Source organism: Cyanistes caeruleus, chromosome 20 (assembly GCF_971803275.1).
Source record: "Cyanistes caeruleus chromosome 20, bCyaCae1.hap1.1, whole genome shotgun sequence".
Classification (NCBI taxonomy): domain Eukaryota; kingdom Metazoa; phylum Chordata; class Aves; order Passeriformes; family Paridae; genus Cyanistes; species Cyanistes caeruleus.
The window spans coordinates 930,036-945,852 of record NC_141720.1 but is presented as its reverse complement, the minus strand read 5'-3'; the positions used below and the strand labels follow the sequence as shown (position 1 = coordinate 945,852).

The following is a 15,817-nucleotide window of genomic DNA, read 5'->3' as shown; positions in this document are numbered from 1 at the left end:
GTGGTTTCAGAGCATGAACTGTGCTTGTTCCTTGCATTTACCCTTTGGTGCTGGATGTGAGATTGTTCCCCCCCGAAACTGCCCAGGAGAGGTCACATCCCCTTGCAGGTGTCTGCCAGGAAATGAGCAGATTGCTCTTTGGGGAGGTGCTGCAGTGCTCTGTGCAGAGACTGGAGGAGAAGACCTGGCTGTGAGGAGGCTGAGGAGTCTGTGGCTGTGAGGGCAGCCCTTGCTGAGCGCTCCTGGGGAGGCTGATGGGCTGTGCCCTCTTCTTGTTGCAGCCCAGTGCAAGATGAGGATGAGCAGAAGCGTCTCCTGGTCACAGTCTGGAACAGAGAGAGGAATTCCAGGTAAGGGGCTGGCATAGGATCCTTTTCAGATGGGGCTGTTGTGGCAGAGACTCTGTCCCCTGCCCTGGTCACCCCACGTGAGCTCCTCCAGGGCCCCAGGTCCCAAGGGATGGCCCTGACCTCAGCGCTGCTCTGCGCCAGGGCCAGGGATGTCCCAGCTGGGTCACACCCATGGGCAGCCAGTGCTGGTGAGCACCATGGGCAGGAAACCCTGCCCTTGGCACTCTGTTGCCATCACTGCTGCTTGGGAGCCATCAGCTGGGCCAGCATTTAAAGCCCTGCAGCTGCTCTGCTGACCAAAGCCAGGCTGGAGTGGGCTGTGACCTCCCCTCGCTCTGGGGACAGTGCAGTGAGTGGCACCAAGGGGCCTGGCACCTTGCAGGCTGTGCTGCCAGCCCAGGCAAGTGCCAGCTGCCTCCTTGGCCGAGCTCCTGCCAGCTGGAGGTGGCCAGGGTGCTTCAGCCCAGCTCCTCCTTGCCCTGCTGCAGCTGAGCCTCATGCTTACACTGCTCAAACCACGGAGCAGGGGCACGACCTGGGCACTGCCTGGGCAGGGATGGTTGGGGGCTCCCTGAAAAGGGGTGCCAGGGGGGATCTGGTGCTTCAGCAGGCGTGTGCTGACAGTCCCTGAACTGTGCTTTTCCTGCAGGCAGAGTGAACTGATCGGCTGCATGAGCTTCGGTGTGAAGTCCCTCCTGTCCCTGGACAAGGTACCTCTGTGTCCCAGGGCAGGGTGTGGGGCTGGGGTGTGCCTCTCTGGGCTCTCTGGGCTCGGTGGGTGGATGAAACAGGCTTTTCCTCCTGTGGGAGAAGGTGCCTGGGGAGTTCTGTGCTCCCATTCCCAGTATGGATGGCCAGTGTGGGACTGGAGTGGTTGCTGGAGATGGGTGGGGAGGCTGTCAGAGGAGGGATCCTGGCACAGGGGATGTCACTGCCTTCTTCAGGGGCACACAGTGACAGCAGCTGGGGGTGCACAGAGGTGTCCCCAGCACCTTCTGCCTGCCCAGTTTGCAGAGGGGGCACAGGACGTGGGGCCAGCCTGCCATGGGTCACATCTGACACGGGGCTGTGATGTGTGTGGGACACACTCAGCCTGATCCCAGCAGTGCTGATGGGCAGAGAGGGCAGGCACAGAGGATTTTTGGCTGCTCCTGCAGCGATTCTGGGCCAGAAGCCGTGTCCCTGCTGCCGCAGCCTGGCTGAGCACAGTTAGTACAGCTGGCTCTGCCTCCCTCGGGCACCGAAATGCCTGGAGGGAAGTGTTAATAAATCCCCTGAGCTCACAGAATATCCTGAATATCCCACAGGGAGCACTGAGTCCGACTCCTGCACAGACAATCCCACCCTGAGAGCGTTGTCCAAATGCTCCTTGTTTTTTTAGATTTACACACGTGAGGTGTGGATGTTTCCTCATAGCAGGAGACTGAAAAGGAGCTGTTGGTGGCAGTGCCCTGAGAGGTGGAGGAGAGGCCAATCTGGACAAGTGAGGTGCAGCTTTTTTAAGAGTGTGGTGCTCCCAGGACCTCAGCAAGGCTGAGACGAGGTCCTGTCCCCTGGCTGCTGCATGATACTGCTGGATACCTTTAAAAACCTGCAGTCTTGTTCCTTCACCATTGCTTGTTCCCTCCTTGCAGGGAGGGTGGAATTTTAGCTGTTGCTGAGAGAAGGAGTCTGTGTGTGAGCAGCTCTGTGTAACCAGGGCAGCTCCTGCCCTGGAGGGGTGGAATGGGGTGAGCTCTGGCCCTGCAAGCACAGCTCCTTCCCTCCCCACAGGACATCAGCGGCTGGTATTACCTCCTCGGGGAGGACCTGGGCAGGACCAAGCACCTGAAGGTGGCCATGAGGAGGCTGAAGCAGAGCACAGGTGTGTCCCACCATGGGGATATCCCAGGGGATGCTCCTGTGTCAGAGCCTGTGTGTGGAGCAGCCCCAGCCCCACTGCCCCTGTGGGCACTGCCCGGTCCTGTGGTGCATCCCAAAAACTTGTGGGGTAGAGATCGTGTCTGGTTCAGCAGTCCCTGCTCTCCCCTCCACTTCTGGGGCTCTGTGGGGACACTGCAGCCACGTCTGTCCCTCTTGCTTGGCTTTGTCCTCACGCTGCCTCCTGCCTCTCAGACTCGGGGCTCATTGCAGTGGCTCTTTGTCCCTGGGGTCTGTGCTGGATGTTTGGGAGCTTCTCCTCCTGCAGGGCTGCCAGGGTGTGGAGGAGCAGGCCCAGGGTGGGGCAGCAGGTGGTGTCCCAGGTGTGCAGCCACCCTGCCTGTCGGGGATGTGTCTGTGCCTCATGAGCGGTGTGGGATTGCCAGATGTGCCGTCACACTCCTGGGGCCTTCTCCCTTTTTAAAACTTCTTTTAAAAATCATTTCAGAAGTCAAGGCAGGAGGTGAAGGCGCAGCCCAGGAGAGGCAGGAGGCTGTGACCCTGCAGCAGCTGAAGGTGGGTGTGACAGGGCTGTGAGCCTGCGGTGCTGGGAAGATGTGGGTGCCTGCATGAGGGGGCTCCAGACCAGCCAAGGGACAGTGTTTCAGTGAGGGTGAGGCTGAGGTGAGGGGGCTCTGTCACCTTCCTGTCACACCTTGGCTGCCACAGGCAATTTGTTACCCCAGTCAAGCCCCAGCTGGTGGAGGGGGATGATTTGGGTGCTAACCCCCATTAGCCTCAGGGACCTCCTGATTTTCCAGTGCATTCCCACTCAAGACACAGCACAGCCCTGGGATGGTGGGGCTGGGGCTGGCATCGGCTCCTTGGACACGTCTGCTCCTCTCCTCCTTCCAGGACCGAGCGCTGTGGGAAGGGAAAGGCCCATGGTGGAGCCTGGGTGATTTACAGGAGAGGCGAGGATGGGAAATGGGAACACAAACACATGGTTTGCATCGGAAACGGGGCTCGGGCGGCCCCGTGATTTATCTGTGCTGGATTCCGCCCTGTGCTTCCCTCAGCTGCATTTGCAGTTATTTGTTTTACAGCACAGGGCTCAGCAAGACAAACAAAGCCAGCGCCCCTCTCCTCCCTTCCTCTCCGGCAGTCGCCACTGACTTGAAAGGTGGTGGCTGGGGAGGAAGGCTGCTCCTCCTCCCAGCTCCAGCCTGGCAGCCTGGGACAATGCTCTGATGGTTCTGCCACCGTGGCTCTCCTGGGAGTGCTCCTCAGCTCCCTCCCTGGCCCTGCCACCCCAGCCACTGTGCAAAGGAACCTGGATTGTGGGCTCCCTCCAGCCTTCCCTCCTTCTTCATCCCCCTGTAGGAGTGTGGAAGGTGTTTTCTTCTCTGTTGGAATCCCATCTCCCAGCTCTGGCAGCTGAGCCTTGCTGGGTATCCTGCTGCTGGCAATGCAAGAGTTCCCCTTGGCCTTTAATTCCCAAATTCCACCATGGATGCAGCTCAGCTGACCTCGGTGCTTCCCCCTCGGTGACTTTACAAACACAAAGCTTGGGGACGTGCATATCCTCTGGGTCTGTGCTTTCAAAAACAAACTGATTTTTTTTGTTGTTTTTTTTTTTGTTTTTTTGGGATTTTTTTTTTGCTTCTACAAACCCAAACCTCTGATTTTTTTTCATGAGCGTGGAGCTGTGTCTTTCATGGAGCGAGGCTCTCACAGCCAGTGCCTGTGAAACGCCGCTCAAACATCCTCCAAGTGTTTGTGAGAACGTCGCAATAACAAAGTGCTCCAAGAATGCCACGGGAACAAAAGCCACATCAACAGAGCTGGGACTAGGGAATACTAAAGAGTTGACAGGAATTTTAATATAAAACTCTCTCCCTTCCTCGTCAGCGAGGGTTTTCAGGAAGCCTCTGGCTTATCGTAAAGCGGCATACAGCGCTCACAGGGGCCGGGGAGGTGAAAGGTGGCTTCCTGCCATTCTTCTCGGGAGCTGGGTTCCCATGGGCGGTCATGCCAGTTTGACTGGGGCTCCTTCCACGCTCCTGCGCTGCGAGGAGTCCGGGATCGCCGCGGGAACCGCGGGGTTTTCATGGGCTGGCGGCAAGCGGGGGCTGCCAGGCATGAACCGCTTCAATGGACTCTGCAAGGTGTGCTCGGAGAGGAGGTACAGGCAGGTCTGTATCTCCCCTGGTGTCAGCCAGAGCGTGGCTGCCAGCCCTGGGAAGATCTCGGAGTGTCTGGGGGTTCTCTTGCCATGGCTGGGCTCTGTGGGTGCTGCTTGTGAGGCATCGATTGGGTATCGGTACAATCTGTAAATGATAGTGAGGAGAGAAGGAAAGCATCTTCACGTGGGTGCCTGTGGCTACTCTCTGCCTCTTGCTGCAGTGGAGAAATGGACAGAGAGGGGGTGCTTTTTAAATCTGTATAAATTATTGAAATATAAAAATATCTGTAAATGCAACAAATATATTTACTGTACAGCTTGCAGGTAGCATGCTGCTGGTAACAGCGTTAAGCTGCAAGGTGTTGTCTTAATTTCCCCTTATTAGAGAAGAAGCAGGCACAGCAGGCTGCTACTGCCTCTTTTTAATTAATTTTAGTGTTTTTGGGAGCTAACAGCACTTGTTTCCTGAGGAGCAGCTCGCTGTGCTGGTTCCAGTTCTCCCAGTGCACGATGCCAGGTGCTGCTTTTCCATGTGCAGGTCCCAGTCTCCTGCATTCCAAAGAAATTTTCTCTCTGTGGTGTGGATTGGGACTCCCAGCTCAGGGTCAGCTTCTCCCTGTGCTCCTGAGCTCATCATCCAGATTATTCCAAAGCTGCTGTGGGGACAGCAAATACTGGGAATTACAGAAGCAGCAGAATTCCAAACCCAGCTGCCCCTTTCTTGCCAGGGCTGGGGTGACCATTTCAAGCAGGAAAGCTGCTCTGCCTTGGCTGAATAACAACTGGCTCTGCTTTGTCTCTCAGACCTCCTCAAGTCTTTATTTTCAAAATTTCCTCTGCGTTTTTTTGGCAAGGTTTGGGTACAGCAATCCTCCCCACCCACCTCCCAGCTCTCGGCAGATGCTCACAATTCTTTAGTTCTGTGCATGGCAGAAAAAATGGGCAAAAAATGGGCAAAAAATGGGCAAAAAATGGGCAAAAAATGGGCAACCACTGCCTGTGGTGGGAGCTGAGGAGCATCAGCAGGGAGAAGCTGATTTTCAGAGGCACAGGGCAGGTGGGGGGCAAGGTCAGCCAGCTCAGGGAGAAGGAGTGGGAGATGAAATTGTGGGATATGGAATATCCTGAGCTGGAAGGGGCTCACAGGGACTGTGGGGTCCAAGTCCTGATTGGACTGAGCTGTGAGGTTCATTCAGAGGTGCAGAGCCACCTCTTTGTGAAGCCAGAAAGCTCCGGAGGGAAAAATAGTCAGTGTAGTGGGGCTGGATCTGTGTTTTGATCCTGCCAGGATGAGCCAGTTTCTCTTTTGAAGCCTGATTTTATGCTGAGCAATCACACAGGGACAAGGCATAGGGAAATGAGATCTCACTGCCTTTGCCCTCCTGTGGTAAAGGAGTGGGGAACCATATCACCTCCTTGGCAACTTCTGCTGAATTCCTCATCTTCCTTCTGCCTATTTGTTCTCAAAATAATACAGGTCAGATGTTGGATTTTAATTTTCTTTTCTCTGCCAGTGAAACAAGCATCTTGACTAATGTCTTGGGGGCTAATCAGGTATTTACAGGATCTGTCACGCTGAGCTGCTGCTGGAAGCCAACATCAAAAAATAAGCATCTTTTTATTAATAAGCTCAATGCTCCTCGAATGAGGAGGAGAAATGAGCCTAAATCAACCCAGCATCCACCCTCTCCAAACTCAGAGAGGGAAAACACACTCAGCCCAGGGAAGGGGGTGATGCACATGGATTTCTGGAGGACAGGAGCATGCTGAGCTGGCAGCTCCCTCCGGGGCAGGGGAGTGCTGCTATTTCTGTATTCTCCAGAATAGAAATGAACAGGAAATGAAATGTTTAAGTGACTTGCTTAGAGGAGTCAGTGTCAGGGCCAGACTGCCAGGTTTTCCTTTCCAGCAGCTTCTCAGAGCTTTCCTTGCACTCGGAAGAGCTGGGAGCAGAGTGTGAGCTGAATAAACGCTCCTTTTGTGCCATTCCAGACACCCTTGGCTTCAACTGGCACCGCCTTTTGGGCAGCCTTGTGGGGGTCACAGTGACAGCCCTTCCCCACCCCTAAAATGCCATGTGCCAGCATTTCCAGAGGCTGTGGGGCCGTGTGGGAGTGAGGGGATCAGCCCACAGCGTGGCTGCTGTCCCGCTGACGGGCGGCTCCGCTGTCTCCCTGCAGATCACGATCCCTCGCGGCAGTGATGGCTTTGGCTTCACGATCTGCTGCGACTCCCCAGTCCGTGTGCAGGCAGTGGACTCTGGTAAGAGATTGGATCCCTTTCACCCCTCTTGATTTGAATGAATTATTGCACCTTTTCTGCTTCCCAGAGCTGGTTGTGATTCTGGAGCTCCCACGCCTTGCAGGACTCTGGGTACCTCCAAGAAACTTCATTAAATGAATTCTCTGTTGCCTCTAATGAGGTCAGAGGCCACTGGGTTAGCACTGTGTCACTATTTTGGCAGTGCTTTGCAGTAATTTGCAGAGATTTTGTTCCCTCTCCAACCTGAGAACTGTCTGTCTGGTTGGGAAATCATTTGGGGGAAAACAGGTCAGAGGGGAGCAGGACTGCAGGAATCCTCAGTTCCCTGAGTAGATCCTCTTGCTGTGGAGCTGTGGGATGGGCTGGTGTCTCCAGAGTGCCCTTCTGCTCCCCACTGCAGCCCAGGAACACTGGAAGTTCCCACAGTGGCTCTGGGGAGCACTGATGGCTCTGTCCTGGTGCTCTGTGTGTGAATGTGCTGCAGGATGAAGCTCCAGGCTGGCTGACCCCACTTCATTTTTGGGCTGTGGGTGTCAGATGGGGTTTGGGGGAGTGAGTGGTGCAAGCTGTGGAGCTCTCTGGGTGTCTCCAAGCTGCAGGGCTTCTCCTCCCTGTCCCACTTGGCCTCCTGCCTGGCTGGTGACTGAATTTGTCCCTCTCAGGTGGCCCAGCAGAGAAGGCAGGTCTGCAGCAGCTCGACACGGTGCTGCAGCTGAACGAGCAGCCTGTGGAGCACTGGAAATGTGTGGAGCTGGCACACGAAATCCGGTGGGTGCCCCCCAAAAAACCCAGGGCAGGGAGAGGTGGCTTGAGGGATCCCAGGGCAGGGTGGTGGGAGCATTGGGTGACTGCGGGAAGGAGAAAGCTCTGAGGGATCCACAAAGCTGGGAAAGGATTCCCTGGAGGAGAGAGAAGGATGCAGGAGAGGATTCTCTGGAGGAGAGAGAAGGATGCAGGAGAGGATTCCCTGGAGGAGAGGGAAGGATGCAGGAAAGGATTCCCTGGAGGAGAGGGAAGGATGGAAGGGTTCGGAGCACGGGAGAGGGGCAGAGGCTTTGGAGGGAGGAAGGGCTGATTTCCCCACCCCATCTCTTGCAGGAACTGTCCCACGGAGATCATCCTCCTGGTGTGGAGGCTGGTGCCTCAGGTGAAGCCGGCCCACGAGGGCATGACCCGCAGGTCCTCCTGCAAATCCACCTACGACCTTCAGTCCCCTCCCAACAAGCGGGAGAAGAACGGCCCCGCGCAGGTGGAGCAGCGCCGCAGCTGCCACATCCTCTACGATGGCAGCGAGGGGCTGGGGCTGCACACCTGGGACAGGTACACCGAGCTGGGCAAGAGGGGCCAGAGCACCCTGCCAGCCCTGTCCCGGGTGCCCTCTGCTGCAGACCAGAACTACATCATCCTGGCTCCTCTGAACCCCGGCAGCCAGGTAGGGCTCGGGGGCTGCAGGGGCTCTGCAGCCTCTCCTGGCCCCTGCTTCAGACTCATCTCGAGATATTTGCCAATTTGACAAGCCACACCTCTGTCCCCTGGTGGAGCTTTCACTGTTTTCCTGAAGCATTTCCCTGCTGCCTCCCCTCGGGGCTCACCCCAGGAATTTGGGGAGGATGTGGGGAGCGTTCCCACCGCACAAGAACCACTCTGCAAGTCATTGCTCTCATTTTCTACTGCAAAAATGTTTATTTTTACCCCCCTCTCTGAAGTGCCTTGGCTTGGCTGGGTTTGGCATGTTAACTTTTGTAGCTGGTTGTCAGTGTTGGTGGCCTGCAGGTGACCGTGTCCCCTCTGTCCCTCACAGCTGCTGAGGCCCGTGTACCAGGAGGACGGCACTACTGTGGGTGAGTTGTCCCTGTGCCAGGAACGCTGCTCAGAGCACCACAGCTGGCATTCCTTGTCACCCAGCCCTTGTCCCCAGCCCTGCAAAGGGCTCGTGGTTCAGGCAGGAGCAGCAGCCCAGGGGTTTTGGGTGGGATTATCTCCCCTCTGTGGCTGAAACCCAAAAGCAGAGGGGAGCGTGGCACGGGGTGAGCCCCATGTGAGGGGGGCTCTTCCCACCAGGACAGGCAGGCTGGGAACACCAGGTGTGAGAGCTCTGAGCATCGTGGTTCCCCACGTGTCCGTGGGCTCATCCATGATAAATTCCCCTCCTCATCCATGAAACCTTTTCTGGGAGAGCTGTTCCCTGCTCTGAGGCTCCCTGCAGGGGTGAGGGTGGCTGTGGCTCACATCAGTGCAGCTTTTTGTGCCAGATTTGAGGAATTTTGAAGCCCTGGGCTGCTGCAAAGTCTCTGGCTGCCTCTGGGCCAGCTGTCCTGAAAAAACCTTTGAAGCATTAACTCAGGACATAAAGCACACTGGTGACAGGTGTGTGTGGGATGTCTGGAGCTCCCTGGGGATGGCTGGGCCCCTGGGAAGAGTGGGCTGAGATGGGTGGCAGGGCTGGGCACTGCAGGAATCCAGGCCCATGTGGAAATACCCCTTGTGTGCTCATGAATTTGGGAGCTTTGGGAGGTTGTGCTTGCGCCCTAGCCCGTCTGGATGGCCTCAGGATGAGCTGTGCATCCCTGGGAGAGCTGAGCTCTTGGAGGAGAGGGAACCCCTCAGCATTCCCTGTCTGGTGAGGGCACAGATGGAAAACTTGGTGTTGTCTCTAAGGTGAGGCAGTGTCCAGAGAAGTGTGGGGCTGGCAGAGCCATGGGGGGAGTGCTGGGGAGCAGGAGGGGGCACTGTGGGTGCCAGGCCCCCGTGCCTCGGCTGCTCCCAGCCCTGGAGCTCTGCAGCCAGCAGAATTTTCCATTCTCAACTGCAGGGGATGTTTTGTTCCGTGGATAATTGCAGCCCTTTCCTGCTGTTTGTGGATCCTGTGAAAAGATGAGGTGGACCACAGGGACTTGTTCTTACAGTGGGGTGGGATTTGAAAGGCTTGGGCTTCTTCCCGTAACAATTTTTTTTATTTTTATGGATTTGTTTTTAATTATTTAATGTTAATTTCAGAGGGAGGGAAGGTATCAGTTAACCTGAGCAAGGATGAGGTGTGGCAGCGCAGAGCTGCCCACCCAGCCACAGGAGCTGACATTTGGGTGTGTTTCTGTGCCAGGACTTGTGCAGGTGATAATTTCCTCTGATAAAACCAGGTGATTTAGGGATAAGAGCAAAAGCAAACCCTGAACAGCCCAGACAGATCTTATCTGCTCTGTGCTGAGCTGCCTCTCGCGCTTCGATGTTATCTGACAGCACAGCCAGGAAAAAGGGAAAGGGAAAATGTCAGGATTAATGCACTTAGAGGTGGAAACAACCTCTTAGGTCACGAGGGTCCCCCCAGCAAAGGCAGCTGCTCCAGCCAGCAGTAAACAGCCGAGCTGGCTTCCCAGCCCAGCTCTGGCTGGCTCTGCTGCCTTTATCTAGGAGCAAATGTGCTATTTCCTAATACTTCATGGAATATGTAATGCTGGGCAGGTTTGTGTATTTGCTTTGGACGAGCCCTTATCTGCCCCTGGCCATGGCCAGGAGTGTTTTGGTTCATTTCTGCCTGGGAAGGTTCTGGGCAGCAGCTGCAGTGCAGGGGTAAAACGCTGCTGTGGTGGGAGCAGGAGCTCTGGGGTGGCTGCAGGAGGGAAGGAGGGATGCTGGGGGTCCCCAGGGAGCTGCAGGAGGGAAATTCCTTCCTGTTCCTGTGGGGGAGAAGGAGAATGCTCCAGCTCCTCACCTGGATATGTTCAATCCCAGTGGAGAGCTCTGCCTGCAGCCCCAAGCTGGATCAGTCCATCAGCTACAGGAGGAGTCAGGAAGGAAATGCATCGATTTTTCAGTGGGGTTTCTTTTGGAGGTGTGAATTTTTGGTTAGAGAGCATACAGTTCCTGTTGGATCTGCTGCCTGTGAGTTTTAGGGCAGAGCACAGGTTGCTGGTGTCCAGCAGGATGTGGTGTGGGCTCTGCTTGAGCAGCTGAGGTGGGAATGTGCAGGAAAAAGCCTCCTCTGAGTCAGGGTAACTCTCTTCAGGGAAAAGGGGCAGACTGGAAAGCAGTCAGGCTGCTCGGACCTTTCCCAGCCCCAGAATGTAATGCTGAAAAACAGAGGATGATGTGATGCCAGCCTCATGAACAGTGAGGTCATCCTTTATAAATACACCCAATGTCTGAAAAACCATCTCTGGCAGCAGCAGGGATTGATCCCAGCCATGAATGTGCTTTTGTAACTTCTGCCTCCTTCTCTGACACCTCCACTCTTGGTGTCTCCTGAGAACTGTGATTAACCCACTGCCCCATGTCATGACATTCCTGCACTCTGCCAACTTCCACACCCAGAATCCAGAGCAGGCAGGACTTGTGTGAATAAAAATGCTGAAGTCCCTCTCCAGCTCTCCTGGAGCCCCTTCAGGCCCTGCCAGGGGCTCTGAGCTCTCCCTGGAGCTTCTCCTCCCCAGGTGAGCCCCCCCAGCTCTCCCAGCCTGGCTCCAGAGGGGCTCCAGCCTTGGGAGCATCTTGGTGTCTCCTCTGGATCTCTCCAGCAGCTCCAGGTCCTGCCTGTGCTGGGCCCTGGAGGGGGACAGAGCACTGCAGGTGCTCTCAGGAGGGCAGATCAGAGGGCAGAGCACCTGGTGGGATGTGCTGGCCTGAAGCAGAGCTTGCTGTGGCCTCCCTGGGGTCCTGTTTGAACCTTCCCAGCCGTGTCTGTGCTGCTGCTGGCACCCACTGAAGTCCTGGCAGCACCGAGCAAGTGGCTCTGGAGCAAAACCACCCAGGGGCATCTTGTTTCCTGTTAGAAAAAATGGAATCACTGCTGTTATTTCATGAGTCCCTGGGACACCTGGGCAGTGCTCTGGGCTCCAGCAATTCCCCAGGATTTCCATGCCCTCCTCCAGCCTGGGAAAGCAGGACTGAGCTGGAGTGGGCAGAGCTGGAGCTCCCTCCTCATTCTGTGTTTCCTTCTGCCTCCTCTGTCCACGCAGGGAATGGCTGTAAAGGGAAATCCCACACGGGCTCTGGGAGAAAATCCAGGCTGATGAAGACAGTGCAGACCATGAAGAGCTATGGGAACTACCAGAACTGCACCATAGTGAGGCCTCACATCCCCCATTCCTACGGCACCTACGTGACCCTGGCTCCCAAAGTGCTGGTGTTCCCCATCTTTGTGCAGGTCTGTGCAGCTGGGGGGGCTGGGATGTGATCATGGCTGGGGCCATGCAAGGATCTCCTTCCCAGCAGGATCCCTGGCGTCCTCAGCTCTCCTCTTGAGCTGGCTGTGCTTGGCACAGTGCTGGGGCTGTCTCAAAGGGAATTGTGTCCTGCCCAAGCAATTCTATCTTGGGTTTTTTTCTCCTTTACAGCTCTCAGATCTGGCCCTTGGTACTTGCTTGGGTCAGGAGGAGGTGTCCCAGCTTTTGGCCTTCAGAGCTAACTTTGGAATTGCAGATCAGTGTGGCTCTGCTTGAGGCTTTGTGCTGTCAGTGTGTGCAATCAAAGGGGTTTTACTTTAGCTGGTGGCCACACTAAAATTTGGGCAACCTGTGCTGTCCCCACCCTGCCAGGGAACAATTCCTGCCCAATTGCCCAATATCCCAATATCCCAATATCCCAATATCCCAATATCCCAATATCCCAATATCCCATCCAGCCCTGCCCTCTGGCACTGGGAGCCATTCCCTGGCTCCTGTCCCTCCATCCCTTGTCCCCAGTCCCTCTCCAGCTCTCCTGGAGCCTCTTTAGGCTCTGGAAGGGGCTCTGAGCTCTCCTGGAGCCTTCTCCCTCAGCTGTCCCAGCCTGGCTCCAGAGCAGAGGACAAGGATTCAGAGCAGCAATGTCTTGACAGGGAATGTTCTGCCTCTGCAGTTCCATGATCTGTTTAAAGAAAACAGCCCTGAATTTGGTGGTAGTAGTTCTAACTCCCTCTGTGTCCTTCACTTTGTCCTTCATATGGCCAGAACCCCAAAAATCTCATCTGCTCCACGTATTTTAGTACGTTGCTGATGAATCCTTTCCTTTCTGAGCCCGTGGGGAGCCCTTTGTCCTGCCATGGCAGTGGCATTGTCACCTCAGCTCAGCCTGGTCACTTCCTCTGGGCTGAAAGCATGGTCCACGTTCCCTGTCACTGCAGCCTGAGCCATGGGCAGCCTGAGGCCAGTGTGGGCTGGGCTGGAGCTGGGGGAAGGTGTTTGATCACCTCCCTCCTCCCTGCAGGCAGCTGGGTGAGCCCTCAGCTTGTGTTCACCTGCCTGGGCTCGGCGTGGGTGGCCTTTGGTAGGAACACCTCTGGCACTTTCTGCCTCCTTATTCCCAAAGCTTGGAGTTCACCTGGGAGTCTGCAGGAGCTGGTGTTTCTCTTTGCACCGCCCTGTGTGTGCAGATCCCCTCCTGTTCCCACCGTGCTGCTCCCAGGGTGATCCCAGGCTGCTGCTGCAGGGTTTGCTCTGCACTTGGGCCACGTGAACCTTTCATTCTCCAGCACTGACTGGGGAGCTGATGTGGCATGGGAAGGACAGGAATTCTCAGAAGTTGCTCTGAGAGTGATGCACAGCAGCAGGGACAAATATTGGTGCCTGGGGGACGTGGAACCTGCCGTGCCAGCGGCGTGGTTGTGCTTCCTGCTGACACCAGCCGTGCAGGAGAAATGCAAGGGCTGCTTGTCCTTTCAGAGCTGGGGCTGATGTGGGTGTGAGTGCAAGGCTTTGTTTGCTCCTCTGACTGGACTGCAGACTTTGTGTCCTGAGCACAGTGCGGGGTGGCTTCTCCCCCAGTGAGTTACAGCTCAAAGTGACGGCAAAGTGGCTTTGGTGGGTGGAAAGTGTATCTCACAAACCACACTGGAAGGTGTGACTGTTTCTTTTGTTTCATTTTATTTTTTTTTTCCCATCCAAACTTAGCCCCTGGATCTTTGCAACCCAGCCCGGACTCTGCTGCTGTCAGAGGAGCTGCTCCTTCACGAGAGCAGGAACAGGACTACACAGGTAAAACTCTTCCACCTTGTCTGAGCTCTCCAAACCTGCTCTTCTGCTGTCTTACATAGAGGATTGAATCATAGAATCACCATGCTTTGGGTGGGAAGGGACCTTAAACCCATCCAGTGCCACCCCAGCCATGGCAGGGACACCTCCCACTGTCCCAGGGTGATCCAAATCCCATCCAGCCTGGCCTTGGACACTGCCAGGGATCCAGGGGCAGCCCCAGCTGCTCTGGGCACCCTGTGCCAGGCACTGCCCACCCTGCCAGGGAACAATTCCTGCCCAAGATCCCATCCAGCCCTTCCCTCTGGCACTGGGAGCCATTCCCTGTGTCCTGTCCCTCCATCCCTTGTCCCCAGTCCCTCTCCAGCTCTCCTGGAGCCCCTTCAGGCCCTGGAGGGGACTTTGAGAAGGGGCTGGAAGGGTCACTTCTTTACATTGAGAAGGGAGATGTTCCACTGTGCAGTAATTATATTGCTGTGATACTTGCAAAGATTTGTGATCAGTTTATTGTGGGATAAATATCAAAACTCTACTGTGCTAGAAATCAGCTGTTGTTCCTGTTGCCTTTGGGCTCACAGAGAGGAAACTGCAGGTGGAAAATTCACACCAGTGACAGCCCAGCAGACTCAGGGGGAGGGGGTTTAAGGATGTTTTGTGCTAGGTTAGAGAAGACAGAATGACAGAATGGTTCAGGCTGAAAAGTGCCACTGGAAGTCACCCAGTCCCATTCCCTTGTTCAGGATGCCCTGAAGTCACTCTGGATTGTGCCCATATGGCTTTGCAGCATCTCCAGGGAAGGAGAATCCACAACCTAGAACTAGAAGCAGACAGAGAACTTGCTACAGATGTTCTCAGAATTTCAGTTCCCAAAACAGCTCACGTGTCCTGTCCAAATTCCTCTCATTCTTTTTACTTCAGTTTTTCTGCATGTTATTAGAGAGCTGTTGGGAATCTGGGGACACAGCAGGACTTTGTCACCCTGTGGATGAGACAACTTTTACCATCCAAACTGGCAGAGTTTGGATGTGTTGATTACATTTGCTGCTGGCTTCCCTTGCATCCAACTGCAAAGTCTGCAAAGCCTTGGGATTTGGGAGCAAGGCAGAGCCCACTCATGCTCTGCTAACCAGTTTCAGAGGATCTCACAGAGTAATTTGGGCTTGAATTCAGCTGGAGTGAACAATGTGTCATCTTCACAGATCTGTAGAGGAAGTTCTACTTGACTCGTTTTAGTCTCTGGGTGGCCAATAGCAGGAGCCCAGAGCCACTTCCCATCACTGGCCAGTACAAACCAGTAGAGGGTTGTGCTAAGTGACTCCCCTCTTTCTGGTTTCCATGATGTAATTCATCCCTTGCTTTGACTTGAACCACTTTTTTTTTTCCTGCCAAAAAGTACATGAGAACACCTCAAAGTACATGAAAAATTCCACGATTGATTAGAGAACTTGGCAGTAACTTGTAACTAAACCCCTTTGCCTGTCTGTCCCGCTGTCCTGTGCTGCTCAGGGTCTTCTGAAGGAAGAGCAGGAATGAAAGCCAGGTAAAAGTGCTTGGGAGCTGTGCTGGATGGCTTGGGGGTACAGCTGGAGTCAGGGAGCTCCTCCTGGCTGGGTTGGAGGTACCTGCCTCCAGGTCACACTCAGATATTTGGAGTAGCAGCCAAATGTGGAATATTTATGGATAACTAACGCTGTTTGCAGCCTGGGTGGGGCCTGCTGTGAAGAGCAGAGACCCCACTGCGCACAGGGTCAGGAGGGAAATGTCTCAGGGAAACGATGCTTAGGAGGCTCTTGGGATGAGCCTGGAGCTGGGAGAGATTTCCCAGCTGGAGCTGGTGGCAGGAAAGGGCAGGATGCTGGCCAGGGCTGTGAGGCAGCGTTTGGGAATGCTGGTGCCCTGGGGCTGTGGTGTCTGGGTGAGCTGGCACACGGGCAGGGCAGGAGGAGCTGAGTCAGTGGGCTGAGAAATGAGAGGTGGTGAAGGGAAACACTCCGTGGTGCTGAGCCCGTGCTGGCAGTGACAGTGACAGTGCCAATGTCACCCGTGGCCCTTGGGAAGGGCTCTCTCATGTCTGAGTGTGTGGCACGGCCATGGAAGGCTTTGTGGAGCTCCAAGGAAGCCCTGCAGGTCTCTCTGGAGTGCCAGGATCTCACTGTCCAGCAGAGCAGGGCTGTGAGGGGAGAGAACTGAGCTCTGGAGCCAGCAGGAGCTAAAAC

General features: G+C 55.3%; 1 protein-coding gene across 2 annotated transcripts in view; it reads left to right on the top strand.

Annotated features, from left to right (window-relative positions):
* The window catches only part of RGS3 (regulator of G protein signaling 3), a 59,968-nt gene that overhangs the window by 7,308 nt on the left and 36,843 nt on the right, over positions 1-15,817 (top strand). Inside the window, exons 7-16 of one of the 2 annotated variants that reach the window (XM_086857908.1) lie at positions 282-350; positions 1,000-1,060; positions 2,124-2,214; positions 2,719-2,786; positions 6,576-6,657; positions 7,320-7,425; positions 7,756-8,089; positions 8,459-8,498; positions 11,610-11,797; positions 13,521-13,604. In XM_086857908.1, coding sequence (XP_086714034.1) covers positions 282-350; positions 1,000-1,060; positions 2,124-2,214; positions 2,719-2,786; positions 6,576-6,657; positions 7,320-7,425; positions 7,756-8,089; positions 8,459-8,498; positions 11,610-11,797; positions 13,521-13,604 — 1,123 coding nt within the window. Of the gene's footprint in view, positions 1-281; positions 351-999; positions 1,061-2,123; positions 2,215-2,718; positions 2,787-3,446; positions 4,406-6,575; positions 6,658-7,319; positions 7,426-7,755; positions 8,090-8,458; positions 8,499-11,609; positions 11,798-13,520; positions 13,605-15,817 lie in introns of those variants that run through there. The other variant, XM_086857909.1, reaches the window with a different exon arrangement.